Raw genomic sequence first — 20,778 nt, 5'->3', positions numbered from 1 at the left:
TGTGGGATCTTCCCAGACCGGGGCACGAACCCGTGTCCCCTGCATCGGTAGGCGGACTCTTAACCACTGTGCCACCAGGGAAGCCCGGAAACTCACTTTTAAAATGAGTGTTTTACTCTTGCACTGCTGGTGGGAATGTAAATTGATACAGCCACTATGGAGAACAGTATGGAGGTTCCTTAAAAAACTATAAATAGAACTACCATACGACCCAGCAATCCCACTACTGGGCATATACCCTGAGAAAACCATAATTCAAAAATAGTCATGTACCAAAATGTTCATTGCAGCTCTATTTACAATAGCCCAGAGATGGAAACAACCTAAGTGTCCATCATCGGATGAATGGATAAAGAAGATGTGGCACATATATACAATGGAATATTACTCAGCCATAAAAAGAGATGAAATTGAGCTATTTGTAATGAGGTGGATAGACCTAGAGTCTGTCATACAGAGTGAAGTAAGTCAGAAAGAGAGAGACAAATACCGTATGCTAACACATATATATGGAATTTAAGAAAAAAAAAAAATGTCATGAAAAACCTAGGGGTGAAACAGGAATAAAGACACAGACTTACTAGAGAATGGACTTGAGGCTATGGGGAGGGGGAAGAGTAAACGGTGACAAAGCGATAAAGAGGCATGGACATATATACACTACTAAACATAAGGTAGATAGCTAGTGGGAAGCAGCCGCATAGCACAGGGAGATCAGCTCGGTGCTTTGTGACCGCCTGGAGGGGTGGGGTGGGGAGGGTGGGAGGGAGGGGGGCGCGGGCGGGAAGAGATATGGGAACGTATGTGTATGTGTGACTGACTCATTTTGTTGTGGGGCTGGGGCTGGCATACCATTGTGAGGCAATTATGCTCCAATAAAGATGTAAAAAAAAAAAATAAATAAATAAATAAAATGAGTGTTTTACTCTTGCACTGCTGGTGGGAATGTAAATTGATACAGCCACTATGGAGAACAGTATGGAGGTTCCTTAAAAAACTACAAATAGAACTACCATACGACCCAGCAATCCCACTACTGGGCATATACCCTGAGAAAACCATAATTCAAAAATAGTCATGTACCAAAACGTTCATTGCAGCTCTATTTACAACAGCCCGGAGATGGAAACAACCTAAGTGTCCATCATTGGATGAATGGATAAAGAAGATGTGGCACACATATACAATGGAATATTATTCAGCCATAAAAAGAAACGAAATTGGGCTATTTGTAATGAGGTGGATAGACCTAGAGTCTGTCATACAGAGTGAAGTAAGTCAGAAAGAGAAAGACAAATACCGTACGCTAACACATTTATATGGAATTTAAGAAAAAAAAAATGTCATGAAGAACCTAGGGGCAAGATGGGAATAAAGACACAGACCTACTAGAGAATGGACTTGAGGATATGGGGAGGGGGAAGGGTAAGCTGTGACAAAGTGAGAGAGTGGCATGGACATATATACACTACCAAACGTAAAATAGATAGCTAGTGGGAAGCAGCCGCATAGCACAGGGAGATCAGCTCGGTGCTTTGTGACCACCTAGGGGGGTTTTGTGACCACCTAGAGGGGTGGGATAGGGAGGGTGGGAGGGAGGGAGATGCAAGAGATACGGGAACATGTGTATATGTATAACTGATTCACTTTGTTATAAAGCAGAAACTAACACACCACTGTAAAGCAATTATACTCCAATAAAGATGTAAAATAAAAATAAGATAAAATGAGTGTTTTGATGGAAATTTCCATCTATTAAACTAGAAATGATCTTTCAAAAAATTTCAGTACCCATTTTGGGCTCAGGGGCTATCAACTGAGCACAGTCGGCCCCCCGGCTGGCAGCACTGCACCTGGGCCTGGTCCGTTGGGGAAACATTTGCCAATTTCAAGAGACAGAATGATGTTCATACATTTCCCCCACTACTTTCACTTCTGGGAATTCTACATTGAAGACAATGAAGAATCTCAGAAAAGCAGGCTTTCTGCCCAAAGACGCTGACCACGTGGCTATTTACACTGTGAGAACCTGGAAACAGCTGTGACTGGGGTGGGAATGGTGAGCGACCCCTGTGAGGGGCGGCTCCCTCAGGCACGGCAGTGTGTGCAGCGCCCACATTAGCACAGGGGACACCCAGGAACCCAGACAGCACTGCCCCGTCCCCACCGTATGGACGTCTAACCTATCCAAACTTTAACCTATGAAGCCAAGTGTAGCTGTGTAGCAACACGGAAAATGCACGCAGGAAGTGAGGTGAAAAAAATCAGTGACTATAGTATTTGTCCTGGGAATCTGGTGGTAAGGAGTCAGCTAAGGGGTGACCTCTGGGTCACTGCACCCCGTCCCACTGCACGCAGGGTTAGAACAGCCTCGGACCTGCCTGCCCGGCCCCCTCGGAGCACTACACGTGTCGCACCACGAAGGTGTCCGCCTCTCCCGAACTGGAAGCCCACGGAGCGCGAGGCCTCAGCTGCCGACCGTGAGCCCTCACTGCCCAGCGCCGGCCCCGGCACCCTTGGGCTTATGAAGTGAGTGAACGAATGCACTCACCTTCTGAGAAATGTGCTTTGAAAAGGTCACGTGGTCATGAACAACACAGGTGTAATACTTTTTTACTGTCTGCACGGCATGAAACATGAGACTCCTTCTGCTCTCGTGGAACACACTTCACACCTGTGATCCGGATCTGTCCATACAGCCGCTTCCGGGGATGCGGGTCTGATCTGGCCTTCGCTTCCTCTTCAGAGTAAGAACCCACTGGCTTTGCTCACAGACAGATGGCCGTGACAAAGCCGAACCACCACCCATTCCCACAGGCCAGGCAGCTGGGGGGTGACGACAGCATGATACAGAAAGCAGGGACGCAGAGCTGCGTCTACAACACATCTGCAACCCTAGAAAAGAAAACGCTTAGAAAAAATGTCCAGAAGGACATACACCCACATGGGAACAACAGCTGCCTGTGTGACAAGATTACGGAGTGTGTCCGTCTTCTTTTTGCATTTTCTACACCATCGGGAATGGACAGGCATTATCTTTATCATGAAAGATCTAGCAGAGTTCTTAGTTGCCGCCCAAGCCGCGCTTACCAGTTAGACCTGGAGAGGCGGGCCACGGGGGCACTGGCCCGATGGGCTGGTCACCACACCGCCAGCTGCACCATGCTCCCCACCAGCAGGCCGCGGGAGGAGGCTCATCCCGCTGCAACACCCATTTTGAGCTGCTGAAAGTCGGTGAGTCGCCTGCTGACCGTGACTCTCTGAAACAGCGTGGCCGCCGGTGGTCAGCGGAAGCGACGGGAGGAAGGGCCCGCACTGACCAGGCCCGGAGCCTCCTGGGAGCTTCAGCGCCATGCTGCCCGCGCCCGCCCGAGGCTCCGACCTGTCAGATGTGTGCCGGGGCGCTGGGACACCTCGGGAGATTTAAAAGCTCCCGGGCAGTCAGCTGGAGCCAGTGGCTTAGGGAACAGAGAAAGGGCAGTTGGCAAAATCGGGAACCGCATTTTATCACCAAACAAAATCTAACAGCTAGGAATCACACTGTTCTAAACTCAAAGTCTCAAGATACGGTACAACATTTCCACATTTCTGGAAAAGCCCACAAAGTGTATTTGCAAAAGGCTAACAGAGGCAGACACCAATGGAGATGAGCACGTCACATCAAAACACCACCAAGAAAAAGAGAATTCAGGTCGATTTAGCATTCGTTCGTTCACTGCTTACTGAGCACCTCGTGGGTCAGGCACTCAGCCCTGAGCACAGGCTCCTGCTCTGTCAGTGCGAGGAGACAAAGATAAAAGAGAAACATACTCTGAAGACAAACACAGAATACGCGATAGACAGAGATTACCCATAAATTATGGGATCTACTTTCCAACACAAAGAAAAATTAACCTTAGACCTTCCCTCTTATTTTTATTTATACTATAATTTTAAATGCCCCCTTCCTTCAAGCTGGCCATTGCAATCTGGCCACCACGCAGCCATGAATCAGACATGGCCCTGCTGTGTAACTCTTACTGATCCTGACTCAACCCCCGCTTTGCTTTTTTCACATCCACTACTGACAGTCTATGAAACGACACTTTGTGTACCTACACTTTTACGAAGGATGCTTGAAAGACAAAGGGACAGGTGTAGCTATTGCAGCCACACCTTCCATCTTCCCTGGCACACGGCAACATCAACAGCCTAACTGACAACCGACCCCCATCAGCAGCTCTGACAGCTGTTTCAACCTCACCCTCTGACAATCACAGGGCCCCGTGGGGTAACCAGCATTACACGAGGTGGACCACACAACCGTAAAATTGCCAGGGCTCTGGGTTCAGATCCTGGCCTCGCTGCTACGACTGAGTGGATCTGGGGGGGCGAGTCCATCTCAGTGTCCTTGCCAATGACCCCCGCCCCGCTGCCTCCTACAGGAAGTGAACGGGGACCGTCAGCCTCCGGCTGCTGCAGGCACTGCAGCCCCGAGCAGCCCAGACATGCGGAGGCCTCTCCACGGCACATTCAGACCCTGCTGGGGGCCCAAGCCCAAGAAGCAAGAACGAACACCTTTGACATGTGCCGCCTGGACAGACGTGTCACTACAACTGCCACCTCCGAGGGCCTGCTGGCGCTACCAAGCAGCCCCCTCTTGATTCGATTTCCTACCTGAAGACGTGACAGCCAGCGCCGGCCTCTGCCGGACACAAGCTGCCACCGAAGATCCGGGCTCCCGCGACGTGCAGAACACACCGGCTCCGGCGAGACAGCCTCCCGAGTGAGTCCCATCTCCCGCCAAATTCCTCGCCCAACCCCTTTGGGAGCAATCAGCCGACATGGGGCCCAAAGCCGGGTGGAAGGCCCCGGAGGTCTGGGCACGCTCCCCGCCAGCTGGCTGGCCCTGCCTTCCCGATACCGGGGACCCCTGGCTGGCAGCCACCACCTCTCAGCCCTGGGCGCACCCACCCCGTTCCTTTAAAGTGTGCCCGGGCATTCTCAGCCCCATCAGGTCCAGCCCCGTCCTCTCCCACCTGGAGAAAGGCAGGGGTCTCCCACCAGCCTCCCTGGGCCCGCCTGGCCCCCCACACAGCCAGAGGGTCCTCGTGAACCTTCTCACCCTTCAGCAGGGTCCAATCCCTCCTCGGTTCCAAACCCTCCCCTGCTCCCAGCTAACTGAGTAAAAGGCAAAGGGCTTTCGATGACCCGGAGGCCCTCCACCCATCTACCAACGTGTGGCCGCTCCCCATCCCTCAGGCCCAGCCTTGCCACTGCTCCAGCCCTCCGCCTCCACCTGCCTAGGATGCCCTTCCAGACCTTGCACAGCCCAGCCCTCCTCCAGTCCAGGCTTGTTCTGGGCCTTCCCAGCACTCGGACCACCCTCCCCACTCCTCACACGCTGGGCTGTGCTGGGTTTTGGGTTTCCAGAGCATTCATGTGCAGCGTGCAGTATAGCGCTGACCATTCACCGTCTCTCTCCCCGTTAGTGGGATGGGGGCACACGACAGAGGCACACGGTGGGAGCTCAAAACGCCCTTTGCTGAGGGAATGAGGGACTGTGGGTGCCCCAAGGCCGGCAGCAGCATGGTTAAGCCGGCAGGGGGAGCTGTCTGTGCGTCCAGGGCTCTGGGCTGGACCCTACAGGGACCCCTGGGATGGAAGGGCGCTCTCCGCGAGCCGGGATCAGGGCATCGTTTCTAAGAGGGGGGTGGGTAAGCAGGGGGAGGCTAAGAGCAAGGAAAGCAATCTGAAAGCGGGCACTGAACTGCAGCCATGCGCTGCAGGGGAAGGAAAGAACTCTACAGCTGTGTGCGGGAGACCCGGAGAGGATCCGACGGGCACAGCTCAGGACAGGAAGCCCTCCTCAAACACGATCACGGTGGGCAGAGCAGCAGCTGAGGCCAGGAGTCGGCACCACGCCCAGCAGGCCTCCCCTGTGGGGCCTGGGGTCCGACCTGGGCCCCTCACGAAAGTCTGCCCTGAATCACAGCCCGCATTTCACGAGACCAGTTTCCGACAGCCAGGTCAGTGGGACTCTCCGTGCTGGATTCCAAGCCAGTGTGTTCAAAGCAGAGCCTCCGTGTGCCCACGTCAAGCCCCCACCTTATGCGTGGCACTCAGGTGAGGGCTCAGCAAGGAGTCACGGGACAGCCCCCGGCAGCCCCGCAACGGGGAGGGTGTGAGATACGGAGAGGAAAGCACTCAAAAGGGTGACACCACGTAGCACGCGTTTGCCTAAAACTCATTCAGGGTTTGAGAAACTGCCTAAAAACAAAGTCGCTCACCCATTTTACCCTTAATTTCTCAAGAGCTGAAGGAAAAGAGAACTCCGTGTGGGCTGCGGGCCGAGCAACTTGCCGATGTGCGTATGTGCGGGTGCCGAGTGGGGGGACCCACGGGCCCAGGCGCGGGGCGGCCCGGGCCTGGGCTTCACGTGCAAGCGTCCCAGGAGAGCTGGGGGCCAGGGGGACACAAACAGACCCCCCCCAGTTACTCAACGGGTAGGCCCCGGGGGCACTGGGAACCTGCAGGCGCATCAGCGAGCCTTCTGGGGAGCCTTTGAAACACGCCTGCCCGTCTCCCAACAGTGCAAAGCCGGTTCTCCCTGCGGAGTCCAGTCCAGGCCGTGAGGGGAGCAGAGGCGCGAAGGAAACATCCCAGAGCTCAACAAGGCGATCACACGGGCACCTGGGGGCAGGGGTGGGGGGCGATGTGTGTGAGGCACGATGAGCGGAAACCGTTTCCAGGTCGTCGGGAAGCGGCACAGAGGCGCCTCGCTGGCGCCCCTTCCGGTAAGAGCAGAAGAGAAGGGAAGACTTTCTTCTCTGAGGCGGGGCCCCTGGGGACTGAAGGCAGATCAGACCGAGAGCATTTCCTTGTGGGCAACGCTGAGAACTGTTTTCAGTTTAACCTGCACCAGCTGTAGACTGTCCGGGATACACCATTAATCAATCCAAAGAGAAGCCTCATTTTCGTTACCCACTGAGTTAGGGACCTTCAAACACCATGACCTAGAATCGCAACAGAGCGAACTCTGTTCCCCACGGTCACGGGGATCTCAGGAAGGACGGCAGTTCGCCGAGAAGCAAAAACCATCCCATTTTGTCCTCCACCCGGCACGCGTCCCTGCACTGCAGAGATGGCTCCCGGCCACCGGCGCCGAGGCCCGGGAGTGCCTGGCGGGGCGAGGCTGGAACCACGCACTGCGGCCAGGCGGCCCGGTCTTTCCCACGCCCGGGTCTGCGGCCAGCATGACCCCCTCCAATTCCTCAGGGAGCGGGACGCAGGGAGAGCCCAGCTGTCCCCAGGCCTTAGGTGAACAGCACCCCCCACCCCAAGGCCCTGAGCGCACACAGCCGCAAGCCAGGCCACAGGCCCAAGTGAGGCAGGGCTGGGCCAGGACTCCAGCGCAGCAGGAGGGCAGCCCCGGGACGGCGGGCAGGGCAGGAAGGGCGGGCGCTGGCTCAGTAGCAGCGGCTCCTTGCTCTGACCCTGCGGGGCCTCTGTGCGGTGCTGGGGACACAGCAAGGCCTCCAGTGCTGTGGGTCACAGACACACACACACACAGTGACAGGCCATTAGAGGGACAGGCAGCGGCAGAGGCCGGGCCCAGCGAATGGACCCTGAACATGCAGCTCGAGCTCAGGGTCTCAGGGGATGAGCCAGGACCACAGCAGCGCCGGGATGGGCCGGGGAGGCCAAGGCCGGTAGGACCGGACCCGAGGCCCCACCCACTCCTCCCTGCCCCGGAACACCCTCGGACCGATGGACGGGCCGCCGCCTCACCTAGACGACAATGACCGCAAAAGGCAGGCCAGAGGAGCAGCCCCCAGCGCCCATACAGCCCAAACGCGGCCACTTCCCCAAGAGGAGGCCTGGGGCCCAGGACTCAGCCCACCTGCAGGGGCCTTTCTCGGGTGGAGAGGGGCTCCCTGAGGGTAACACACAACTTCGCTTCTTAAGGGCAATCTTCCTTTTATGGTGCAACCTAGCGCAAGGGCAGCCCCTAGAGCCCCTGGGGTGCAGGTTCCATTTCTTTCAAGGGGTTTCACGAAGGTCACAGACTTTGCCTAAGCAGAGCCGTTCAAACTAAGTGGGAAAACGACAGGAACCAGAAGTGGGACAAGAAACGCTGACCTCTCTGAGCTTGACAATCACTGAGAATTCTTAGAGGCAGGGAGTCTGACCTTACTATGCAAATCTCCTATTTGACACTTCTCAAGACGCTACTGAAACCTGCTGAACTAAGCAAGGTCCACAGCGGTTTGTCAAACTGCAAACAACTGCCTTAAAAAAAAAGTTTTACGCTGACAGTGTTACTTATTCCAAAAACAAAGGGTGTGGTGACCTGCACTTTTGTTTTCACAGCAGGAAGAGACAGTTTCTGCATCCTCCAGCCCGCAGGCCGCCCGGACCCCCGCCTCGCCACCACACTGCGAAAGCAGAGAGGCGCCATTCCAGGGACCACGTCGGCGAATGACAAGGATGCCAACGTGGCTCCCGGACCAGCTTCTGTCAGGCCCTGAACCCCACTTCTATTTTTTGAGGTCTCCTCCAAACGCCGGGCAAAGACCCAGAGTCATCGACGTGCAAAGCGAGAAAACAGAGTAGCCCCTGCCAGCACGGACCCAACCGTGCGACCGAACGACTCTCGATCACAGGCAGGGAAGGCCTCGCCCACGCCGGCTACTGCACAGGCTTCTGCCCTCTCCCTCTACAAGTGAGGCAGACACACGCCACCTCACCCCAAGATGCTCAAGCAGAACAGACACCGAGCCAGTCGGGAGCCCCACAGCCCAGTCAATAGGAAGACACTGAACATGAGGTTAAAGCAAGCAGGTGATCCAGGACAGCCAACCCCCGTTGCTAGGCAGCAGGAGCAGGCCGGGCCCTTCGCTGCAGACCTGCCCCAGGAGGAAGCAGGCGACTCGGCCTCCACGCCCGCCTCCCGCCCACCACCCCCGGGCCAGCCCTGCCCACGCAAACAGAGTCAGAGCTCAGAGCAGCAGAGGCTCTCAGGACCCCCAAAGTGCCTCTGGGACTGCAACTCCAGGCGGACTGAGGGCACCGCCGTCGGCTGCCAGCAGTGAGAACGGAGGGGCCGCGAGCTCTGGCTCAGCCCCGGTGCCCAGCTCTCGGCCACTACTCACAGCCGTGGTAGGAGGCCGGCGACCCCCCGGCCTTGCCGTACTCCTGCTCCGAGTAGCTGGTGGACAGGTTGGGCTGGCTGGAGCCCCGGCCGAAGGTGAGCTGGCTGCTGCCCATGCCGGTGGCCACCTGGGCCATGCGTTCCTTGGTCTTGAGCGCCTGGGCCCGCTCGGCCTTCAGCCGCTCCTCGTCCTTCAGCAGGGCCACCAGCTGCTTGGCCTTCTCGCGCACGTTGACGCCCTGGTCCTTGCCGTCGCGGTCGACGTACTGGAAGTCCTTCAGGGTCTGGATGGCGAAGATGTTCTCACGGCACTGCTGGGCCACGCGCTCCGAGCCCGTCTTGATGAGGTAGTCGAGCAGCGTCAGCGCCTTGTACACGTGCCGCCAGTTCTTGCCGTGGTCGTTGAGCCGCTTCCACACCATGCTCATGATCTCCGAGAAGGCCACCACGTTGTAGGTCAGGTCCGCGATCTCCGTCATCAGGGAGCTGGACGGGCCCCACGGGTCGTTGGAGGTGGCTTCCCGGACTTTTATTTCGGCTTCCGAGTAATTGTTCACGATGTTTTTCATCTGCCGTCTGATAGACGAAGTCGTCATCTTTACTTTCTCTGTGACAAATGTAAAGCCCTTCAAAGAGAGAAGCTTCCCTGTCCCAGGCAGGTTCGCACCCCGTGAAGGTTCAGTCTCCGTAATGGGTCTGGAGCAGGGTCCCTGATGGTCATTTCCTCTGTTGGAGCCTCAGGTCCGAGAAGCTGGAAGCCATGACCTAGAGAAAGAAGACAAACGTTACTGTGCACGAGCCCCCCACCCCCGGGACGGCAAGCATTTTGCAAACAGCAGGCACTGGTCAGCCAGGGCGGTGAGTGGACGTCCTCCAGCCCCCAAGGACAAAAGAGATGCCATCTTCCCTTCAAAACTAAGATGAGATCGATATTACAAGTTAAAAATGAATAAAGTTTGGGACCTCCCTGGTGGCACGGTGGTTAAGAACCCGCCTGCCAATGCAGGGGACATGGGTTCGAGCCATGGTCCGGGAAGATCCACATGCTGTGCAGCAACTGAGCCCGTGCACCACAACCACTGAGCCTGCGCTCTAGAGCCCGCGAGCCACAACTACTGAGCCTTTGTGCCACAACTACTGAAGCCCGCGCGGCTCAATGAAGAGTAGCCCCTGCTCGCCGCAACTAGAGAAAGCCCACATGCAACGAAGACCCAACACAGCAAAAATAAATAAATTTAAAAAATGGTTAACTTTAAAAAAAAAAAAAAGGAATAAAGTTTAAACTCAAGTTTAAGCCTCTGGAAGGAAAGCAGTAACACCGTAACTACTGTTCTATTTTCAAAACACTTCCACTGGATCGGCTCTGCTGCGATTGTGTTTTTCTTATAAATTTATTTATTGATTTGATTTATTTTTGGCTGTGTTGGGTCTTCGTTGCCGCGTGCGGGCTTTCTCTAGTTGTGGAGAGGGTGGGCTACTCTTCGTTGCAGTGCGTGGGCTTCTCATTGCGGTGGCTTCTCAGGAAAGTCCCCGATTGTATTTTGATTGTATTTTTCTTCCACCGCCAGGCAAAAGCCAGCTAGAACAATCTAATGCCTGTCTACACTGGCTTGGGCACCACGCTTCTAACTGCGGGGGATTCTCCGTGACCACCTCTTCTGACTTCTTATAAAGGCTCCCAACTCCCCTTCTAGGGCAGGGCTCGGGCCCTCCACCAGGCTTTCAAAAGCCTCGGGCATCTGGCCCGAGCTGTGCAGTACAACCTTACAAATAATCTGGTTCTACCCCAATTTCCTCACTTCACAGAGGAGAAAACTGACGGCTACACATTCACAGGACACCCAGCCCTTTGCCACAAACACACCTCTCCAGGGAAGAAACATCTGCGGAGCTGGAGTGAGGGCCACACCTCTGGCCACGGGCTCTGGTCCAGAGTGTGGGGATCCCAGCTGGCTTGGTTGCCAGTGAGCGCCCAGCACTGTGCCTGACGTGGGTAATAAACACTGCTGATAGATTTGTGAAACAGATTAGAAACAGCGTCCCTTCCCTCAGGAAGGCACAGTCTGGCAGGGGACAGAGGTGAGCACAAGGCATCTGAGGACGCAAATCCAGAACAGCTCAGCCGGCTGCTGGGGGCCGCAAAGGCGGGCACGGAGAGCACTTTCTGCACAAGTGACCTGCAGGGAGGTCTTCAAAGGGGGAGACTTCCGGGAGGCAGCAGGGGAGTGACTGCTGGGTGATTCCTCTCCTCCAGAAGGAGGAGCCAGGCCCAGAGCCCACAGGGGCCGCCAAGGACAGAGCAGTGCAGCCGGGCGGGGACAAAGCCAGCAGCTGCCCCACACTCCACCCCACCCCAGCCGCCTCTGGGCCTCTGGCCTGGGAAGGAGGCGGGTGGCCTCGGGCCCGGCTATCCACAAAAAGCCTTCCAGGTAAGGATCGTTCCAGCCCTGGTGCAGACGGGGAGCCTGGGCCCCCAGGGAGGATCCGCTGCTTCGCCGCGACCCCTATGCTGGGCTGCTCCTGCCAGAGGGATGACGGACGGCCCCCACCGGCCCCATCCACAGCCTCAGAAGTGAGGGAACAGAAGTGTCGGGAGGGGAAGCTGCGGGAAATGCCCAGTCCGCACAGGGAGCCAGCCGACAGGGGGAGCACAGAAGCCCACCCTAGTGACAGTCGCACATGTGTCCCTCAGCAGGCCAGGAAGCCTGCTTCCTTCTGAAGCCACAGAGCGTACGGGCTTCCGCGTGGGTGGGCACAGCCTGCCCCCTCACTGACCAACCGGCTCTCACAAGCCCTCTACCGTGTGTCCCAGGACCAGGGCCAGGCGCTCTGATGGGGACCTGCGTGCGTGATGTGACCAGGCTGGCCGTCCACGCCGGCGAGAAGACGGGCCTCCAAGGGGAAGGGCTCTGACGTCCCAGAGCAAACGCTTGCCAACGTCACACCAGTCACCCGAAGTCCCCAGGGCCCGGGCCCACCTGGCACTTTATCTATCACCCACGGGGGGCTCGGCAGGCACGAGCGCCCTGCTCCTCGGAGAAGCAGGTGGGCTGGAGAGACCCCGGCCACCTTCCTCCAGGTCAGGAGGCACTCCGAGGAGGCACGAGAGCAATGGTCCTGGTAAACAGGCCTCAAATGGTTAAAGATGTAATGAAAAGAAACCACGTCCTGGGGGAGAGATACTGTGTCAGGCTCTGCTGCCCATCCTCTAGTCTGGTGCCCTCCCAGGGTAGGCTGCGAGGCCCAGCCAGGGCACCCCCTGAGCCTCCCAGGCCCTTGGTGGCAGAGAAAAGGCAGCCGTTCCCGCGAGCGAGGGCTGGGTGCCTCTGCCCTCCCGGACCCAGGCTGGGAAAGGAACCCGGACAGCTGAGAAAGAGGGGCTACGGCCCAGCTTGCAAGGACACCTGTTAGCAGTCTCTCTGAAATACTTCGGCTTTGAGAGGGGAAGAGCTAATGAAATACTTGTTACAGTCAGAGAAAGCAGAGGAATGTACTGTGAACAGCTGCGTGCTGTTTTCCTAAAGCTACAGAAAGGGCGAGATGGGGGTAAGCAATTCCTGAAGGGGAAGGGGCCCCAAAGGCGCCTCCGAGGAACCATCCTCAGGGCCCACCTGCTCCGCGCCTGCCTCACCTGAGACTGCAGGTGAGTCTCTGACGCTGTGAGGGGCCTCCTGGGCCCTCAACGGAGGATGCGGGCACTGTGGGTCCATCCCACTCGCCCCGCAGACCTCAGACCTCGTTTTCCCATTTTGAAACCTCCCCCCTCCACCCCAGGATTGCCTGTAAACGCCCAGACATCTTCCTGCCAGCAGACACCCGCCGGGGCTGCCCTTAAAGCCCCGACACTCCCCAAGTGCACACCCAGCCCTGAGCTCTGTTCTCTTCTCGCTCTTTTCTGAACAGCTTGCAGGCCCCACTCTCCAAACCTTCCTCCTCGATTTGCCTTCCGCTCCCAGCTTACTGAGCCTGCAGAGCAGCAGGCAGGAGCCAAGGATGGAGCCGGACAGGACAGGACACTGCCTGAACCTGCGGGCCCACCTGGGCCCGAAGCCCCGTACCCTGCACTTCACAGCTGCAGGAGTCCTCGCGGCCACGTGTAACCGGCAGCCTGTGCGCTCCGTCCTGGGCAACAGCCAAAGAGCACACTCGGAGCCTCCAGGACAGGTGCGGGGACTCCAACCAGGCCCCCAGGCACGGCTGACCCACAGCCCAGGCCGACCGAGGAGCTGCATCCCTTAGTCCTCGACACGCAGACACCCCAGCCAAACTCTGGGATCATCACTCTTTTCCGAAAGCAGCTTATAATGGTGACCGTAAAGTAACCACTGGATCACATTTGCCGAGGACAGGCTAGGGCAGAAAAATTCTGGCATATCTGAAAACACGACCAGAATTCGACTGACAGTGGAGACTAGAAATAGACTGAATAAAACAGCAAATAGAACAAAACTAAAAAAAACAAACAAAAAATTCCGAGGCTAGAGTGATGCCCCTGGAGGCAGGAAGAATTCCACAAAAACATGCTCCGAGGGCCTGCAGAGCTGGGTGGGGAAATTCCTTCCAAATCTGGAGTCCCGGACCAACCGTGGGAGGGAGAAGCTCTCCGTGGTCCCGCAGCCCAGGTGGGTCCCTGCTCAAAGCCCACGTGTGCCTCGGCTATCGTGCTTCTGTGATGGGGCGTGGCTGGCCAGGCGCGGAGAAGATGCAGTTGGTCGGGGTTTCCACCAACCCCCACGGAGACTTCGGGGGCTTTTCAGGGATCAGGGATCATTATCAGGGACCAGGACCAGCTATGAGGGAAAGGCAGCAAACGCCTCTCGCCTCCCCAAACCTAACAGTCACAGGCCAGGCCAGTCACGAGCAGTAGATCCCGCTGAATGAATGTACCCCAGACGGCAGCTCGCACCATCTGCATCTGGCAGCCTCCTGCGACTTCCTCAAGGCAGGTGACAGCCTTCACACCCACGGGGCTGGGGTGGGGGGAGCAGAGGGCCAGCCAGAAAAGGAAACGTCGCTGGGTAGAGAAATCAAATTTTATATCTCTATCCCAAAAGCGGGCTTAAAGAAAACTTTGCATTCATGTACTGAAAGAATTGCAAAAATGAACATGACACTTAACTTCCAGATGATAAAGCAGGTAGTGAAACCGCCCACACAGGAAGAGCCCCGGGGTGCCAGTGAACTGGCTGTAGTGGGGCCTGATGGCCCTGCCCCCATGCTGGATGACCCCTGCCCCCTCTAACTACCCCCCTAAAGAGCCCCTGGGGCTTCTCCCAAGACACGACAGTCGCGGAACAAGCAGAGGAAAATTCAATGTCAGACATCCTCCTGTGGACTTCACCTGTTCTCGATTTTTCTAAAAGTAGAAATCAGTACTGAAAACACACATGAGGAATTTCGTTTTTCTTTATCAACGTGGCCAATCATTCAGTCTCTGGGAAGAGCAGCCCTGGGCGCAGATTACACAGGTGTTGAAACGTGGTCATTTTAAAGGATGATGTGAAGCAAGGACCGGGGCTGGGAGACATGGTTCTGGCCGTCCGACAACGCAGTCACTTAGAAATGGGGATGTGACAAGCTGCACCGCCCTCACAGGGTCGAGGATCAAACACCCTGACGGCTGGACCACGTGGATGCACAAACGTGCCACAGAGGACAGAGTCCCACCTCTGCCACTCCTCAGAGTAGCTTTGCAAATGACCAACCACAGACAACATTCTTAAAAACTCCGGCCAGCGTGTCTCCTTCCTGACTGTCCTCTGTGGCTTGTCCGTGAGACCTGCTGATAGCAGTAAGTCTTCAGGAAATGCCAAAATCGGGCACCGTGCCCCCCAGTTCGAAGATCTCAGCCCATCTGACTACAAAGGAAAATATGTTGTGTTCTGCTTTTGCCCTCTTGACCTCACCTGTGTGTGCCCCACGGAGATCACTGCTTTCAGTGACGGCCAGAGGAACTTGAGAAACTCAACTGCCAAGTGATTGGTGCTTCTGTGGATTCTCACTTCTGTCACCTGGCATGGATCATCACACCCAAGAAACAAGGAGGACTGGGACCCATGAACATTCCCTTGGTGTCAGACCCCAAGCGCACCACTGCTCAGGACCATGGGGTCTTAAAGGCCGATGGAGGCATCTCATTCAGGGGCCTTTTTATTATTGATGATAAAGGTATCCTTCGGCAGATCACCATAAATGACCTTCCTGTTGGCCGTTCTGTGGAGGAGACACTGAGACTAGTTCAGGCCTTCCAGTTTACTGACAAACATGGGGAAGTGTGCCCAGCTGGCTGGAAGCCTGGCAGCGATACCATCGAGCCTGATGTCCCGAAGAGCAAAGAATATTTCTCTAAGCAGAAGTGAGCGCTGGGCCATTTTAGGGCCAGGCTGCAGTAGGTGGCCATGAGAACAAAACCTCTTTTGTACTACTGTCATGCTTAAAACACAAGACCTTCCACTCAGCCCTGATGTGGTGTGGGACAGGACAGGCCTTTCCGGCAGGGGTTGGGGAGGCCAGCCTTTCTTCCTCTGGAGGGAATGGCCCGAGCAGTATTATGGGGCAGGCAAACTGATGTGTATAGTAGTAGGGTATCACTTTTGGTCTTTTGTAGTTTTATTAAACTTGAGCTGAGGAGGAAAAAAAAAAAAAATCCAGCCAGAAAGCGAACAGCGTGGAGCGGTAGAGCACACAGAACCAGGAGCCGGGAAAGCGGGGATCAGGCCAGGCCCAGCCTCCCGCCCCTAAAGTGACGGGGCAGACCAGACCAGCCGAGCTGCCCAACCCTCCCGTCCCCAGGCCCTCTTTCTGACAAGTGGCTCAATTCCCTGCCATCTCCGTGGTGTCACGGGCGGCCCCTGCCCCAGGTCAGCCACAGAGAGGCTAGAGTTCCGGCAAGAAGCCTCGCGGTGCATGTTTCTTTGGCCTGTGCGGCTTCCTGCGGACCGTGGAGTATGAAGGGCAGCCCTCACAACACAGCCCCCCTCCAAGGAAGGCAGCTTGCACACGTGTGACTCCCGGGCCAGAGTCTCCATTCTAACATGCTGTGACTCTGCTACCAGGAATACCCACTAATGGTAGGTGGCAATGCCACCCAGAGACTGGGGGGGGGCAACCGACGGCTTCAGACCCACCCCACGGGGCAGGCCCAGCGATGGATTACAGTCCGATCAGTAGAATCTTCCAGCTTGAGCCATTTGGGAAAAAAGAAGAGCTACATGGGAAATTTTAGAATTCCCATGATTTCATGCTTAATTTAGACCTGGCCGGTCTCTGTGGTGGCGCTAAGTGCTGGGCTGTCGCCATGTCCTGAGGAGCCCGCGGGAGAGCGGAAGCCAAAAGGGGGGCTGTGGACCCCGCAGCCAGAATCCTGGTTTCAGGCTCAGCAGCGACCTGACAGTGTTCTCAAAAGGAGCTCAAGATGCTCGCCCAGAGGAAGCCCGCGCGGGTAAGGAACAGGTGCCTGCACGCTGTGTAAGTGCAAACCAAGGCCGTGAGAAGAAGGGGCAGTTGCTCACCTCGGCCCTTAGACCAGCAGGGCCGGGAGGTCACGTCCGACTCTCCCCACGTGGCCGTGCAGGAACGGGGCTCCCACGGCTTCGGGGAGTGACGGCTGATGTCCACGGGTCCTCACAGGCCCAGCCCAGGCCGTGCGGGGGGTGAACCAGAGCCCCAGAGACCAGAAGACGGGCGCACTGGGAAGGTGAGCTCTTCACGTGCCACCCACGTGCTGTGCCCTCTCCCCCGTCATGTCGCTGGTCGCTGGAACGACCTGCCTCCACCTGCCGCCTCCCGGCACTGCCGCTACACCGGCTCTTTCTTGTCAGCTTAGACCTCGCCTCCTCGGGACCACGCGTCACTCTCTCAAGTCACCACCTTCCACGTGTGGCGGAGCCCCCCTCTCTGTTGGACAGCTTCCTGCTTATGCCCCGTTTATCTGCTCCCCCCGCAAGCGCCGGGCCCTGCCCCTCTTCACCGCTGTGTCCTTGGCGCCGAGGACGGAGCCCGACCCCGGGAGCGCTCTGACGTGCGCTGAGTGAATGAACACAGAGGGAAAGAAAGGAAAACAGCACCCCCGCCCCCCCTACGCAGACACCGGGGTTCAGTCTCCCACTCAGTCTCCCTCGGGATCTCTGTCACTTGGGGCAGAACAGCTGCTCTGCTCACCAAACACGCAAAACCAAACTACGTGGTTAAAAGTTCACGATGCCGGACCCGAGGACAGGGACAGACAAGTGTGCAGCGAGCACACCCCGCGCGGATGGAGGCCCCGAAGCCCCGCCAGCCTGGGCTCAGGAGCAGCAGCCTGGGCAGCGTGCGAGGCGAGGACGGACGTCTCCTGTCTGGCCACAGGGACCTACAGCCTGCCTTTTCAGCGGTGACCGGAGGCCAGGGGACGCAGTGAGGACGGCCGCTACTCAGCGCTGCGTGACAGGGGTCCAGACACCTGCTTGCTCCCGGCTGTGCCAAGCTGAGTGTGTCTCTGAGGGTGCTTCTCAGCAGCCCCCCGAGGACAGCCAGGAGACAGCGTCCACGGCGGGGGAACAAGCCTACAGAAGCAACAAGGGCCCAGGGAGAACGCGCTGGGCAGGAGGTGCCTGACCACACGCACAACCTTTAAACACGGGCACCGGCTCCAGCTCCTCTCCTGTGTGGCTGGCATTTCCAAGCAAGGTCTCAGATGTGCTAACTCTCTGATACTAGCAGTCATCGTAAGAGAACAGGCTTAGAATAGAAACCGAAAATAGAAGAGGCTCTCTAAACAGAAACTGGAGAATCCTGACTGAGCCCTGGCTGTATGCCAGGCGTACCTACTCCCTGAACCTTGTAAGAATTCTACAGGGAGTAATTCTTCTTCTTACCCTCATTTCATGGGCGAGGAAGTGGAGGCACAGAGAGGTTAAGTAACTGGCCTAAGCTACAGGCCAGCAACTGGTAGGACCAGGATCTGATCCCAGACCTCTGGCTTCTGGTCCCACCCTCTTAATCTCTATTCTTATTCTGTTTAGCTTCAGACAAATCCAATGCTCAAAGTCATGAGAACAATGAATTTTTACTCACTGAATCCGGAGGTCTAGAAGGGCCCCTCCTGTCTAGGTGCTGAAAAGGCCAAAAGATGGCAGAGAAGCAACTGTTTTCCTACCCCCTGTTCAGCTGGCCACAGGACATCCTGTCCAGCTCACCAAACGAAGAGGGCAGGAGCAAAGATGCTGGAACTGGAAGGGGCCCAGCCCCCGCCTGCGTGCGGACGCTAGTTCTGAGCGGTGTGGTGCTGTCCTGGGATCGGACCCTGGTGTTCCCAGCTCCTTCCAGTGCAGCCTACAAAGAAGGGGGCCTTTAACGCTCTCCAAGAAAGCTTCACCCTGGGACATGTCAGGTCCCACAGACGGCAACACGACAAAATCCGGCAGGGTAGGAGCCTCAGGTACCAGAGACTCCAAAACGATTTAAAAATTAGCCCTTCTGGAGGACTTCCCTGGTGGCACAGTGGTTAGGAATCCACCTGCCAATGCAGGAGTCATGGGTTCGAGTCCTAGTGTGGGAAGATCCCACATGCCGCGGAGCAGCTAAGCCCATGCGCCACAACTACTGAGCCTGCGTGCCACAACTACTGAAGCCCGTGTGCCACAACTACTGAAGCCCGCACGCCTAGAGCCTGTGCTCTGCAATGAGAAGCCTGCACACCTCAACAAAGAGTAGCCCCCGCTCAATGCAACTAGAGAAACCCCACGCGCAGCAACGAAGACCCAACACAGCCAAAAATAAATAAATTTATTAAAAAAAAATTAGCCCTTCAGAACTCACACCCTTAAGAAATGGTACCTCTTTGGCTACAACCGTGTCTTCTGCTAAATCAGCCACACGGGCAGTAACAACCCGAGAACGCGGATTATTCCTTTAAAACAGCCGCCATTTGAAACACCACCAGGAAAAACCGGGTCTCGGTGATGAAAGGTAAGCTTCCTCTTTTGGTTCAGAATAAAAGTGCAACTTCCCTCCTTCCCCTCTGCTGGAGACCTGCCCAGGGTGTTACTCTGCAACACTCACCGGGCTCTCAAATGTCACGGTCGGCCCAGAAAAGGCGCACCCGCCCGAAGCTCTTCCTGCCGCTCCTCTGTCCTCTTAAGTGTTTGTGACATGCTGTTGGGCATATACAAAAGCAGAAGCACCAACCACATGTGGGGCCCAGACGAGGCACTCCTGTCACCCAGGCCCCTTCCCGCTCCCCCACCCCAGCAAACAGCTCGGGTTCTGAGTTCCTCCGTCCCTTGCTTTTAAAAAAGAAAATGATCTTACCACACATGTACCACTGCCACAACCTGCTCCGGCGTCGACACTACGTGTCTGAGACTCGTCCACACGTGTGGCTGCGGGTCTGGGGCGCCTCATCCGCGTCCCTGCTGTATGGTAGCTGCCTGTGCTCACGTGTAACAGTCTCCCCACTCACGCTCCTGTCCGTGGACACCTAGACCGAGCTCACCTTTTCGCCATCGTGAACAGTGCTGGTGTGCGCATGTGTCCCCTGGGACTCGTGCACCCAGTGTTCTAGACCACGTTCCTGGGATCAGAACTACTCCACAGGGTGTACGAGTGTCCTCTGAACTGTGTTTTGAAAATGCTTTTGCTCTTGTAACATCATTTCATCATCACAGCACAAAGAGAGATGAACAGTTTAGCTGATACTAGATTCAACAAGCACTTTTCACACACTCGGTGCTTAAAGAATGGTGCTCACAGGGAAACACGCACACGACGCGGCTCCTCGTCTGGGTTGGGACACCCACGCAACCAAGGCAGAGGCGCGGGAGGATGGGGGGACCGCAGGGCACGAGGGAGGCGGTGATGAGGCGTGGGGACGTCTGCGGGCCTCGCTCGGCGCGCTAAGGGATCCGGACCTGCCGACCTCGGTCACTCACCTTCCAGATTTCTGCCAAACCCTCCAAGTAACAGTAATAATGGTTAACGCTCACAGGGCATCTCCAGTGTGCCAGGTGCTTGCTTAGGAATTCTCTCCAAGCTGCACCATTGTTTGCTTAATAGTTTTCTTCAAATCAATTTCCTTTTTTTTGGTCATGCCTTACAGCTTGTGGGATCTTAGCTCCCGGACCAGGGATCGAACCCAGGCCCTCGGCAGTGAAAGTGCTGGGTCCTAACCACTGGACTGCCAGGGAAGTCCCTAAATCAATTTACTTTTAAACTCAAATACCTGCATTAAGTAATAACGTACATGAAATCAGGTATCACTGTTACGGCATTTGGGGGAGGGGTTGTTTTTCTACTGTTTAGTTTTTATATTTCTATTTGTTTTTATAGATATAAAATTCACCATTTTAAAGTGTACAATTCACACTCAATTTAGCACCCTCACAGTGTTGGATAACCGCGGCCGTGGTGGGCGTTCTCATCCCTCCAAGGAGACCCTGCATGTCGGCAGTCACCACCCACTCCTCCTTCCACCCGGCCCCCGGCAGGCGACCAGCAGCCTGCTTTCTGTCTCTGTGGACTCACCTATTCTGGACACTTCACATACATGAAATCACACAGTATGTGGCCCTTTCACTTAGTGTATATATATATATATATGGTTTTTTTTTTTTCCCCGATATGCGGGCCTCTCACTATTGTGGCCTCTCCCGTTGCGGAGCACAGGC

At 56.2% G+C, this 20,778-nt stretch overlaps 1 protein-coding gene and 1 pseudogene across 4 annotated transcripts in view; one reads left to right on the top strand and one right to left on the bottom strand.

Moving 5' to 3' along the window:
• EPN2 (epsin 2) overlaps positions 1 to 20,778 on the bottom strand; it is a 70,627-nt gene that overhangs the window by 27,949 nt on the left and 21,900 nt on the right. For 2 of the 3 annotated variants that reach the window (XM_079903848.1, XM_079903849.1), the window contains exon 2: positions 9,135 to 9,898. The exons of the other annotated variant lie outside the window; for it this stretch is intronic. In XM_079903848.1, coding sequence (XP_079759974.1) covers positions 9,135 to 9,729 — 595 coding nt within the window. In that variant the 5' untranslated portion in view covers positions 9,730 to 9,898. The remainder of the gene's footprint in view (positions 1 to 9,134; positions 9,899 to 20,778) is intronic. 3 annotated transcript variants of the gene reach the window in all.
• Positions 13,127 to 15,952, top strand: LOC307177377 (peroxiredoxin-1-like; annotated as a pseudogene). The gene is made up of 2 exons: positions 13,127 to 13,297; positions 14,870 to 15,952. The product of its transcript is annotated as a peroxiredoxin-1-like (transcript).

Source organism: Stenella coeruleoalba (assembly GCF_951394435.1).
Source record: "Stenella coeruleoalba genome assembly, chromosome: 19".
Classification (NCBI taxonomy): domain Eukaryota; kingdom Metazoa; phylum Chordata; class Mammalia; order Artiodactyla; family Delphinidae; genus Stenella; species Stenella coeruleoalba.
Note: the sequence above shows the minus strand (reverse complement) of the source record. Positions and strands in the feature narration are given on the sequence as shown.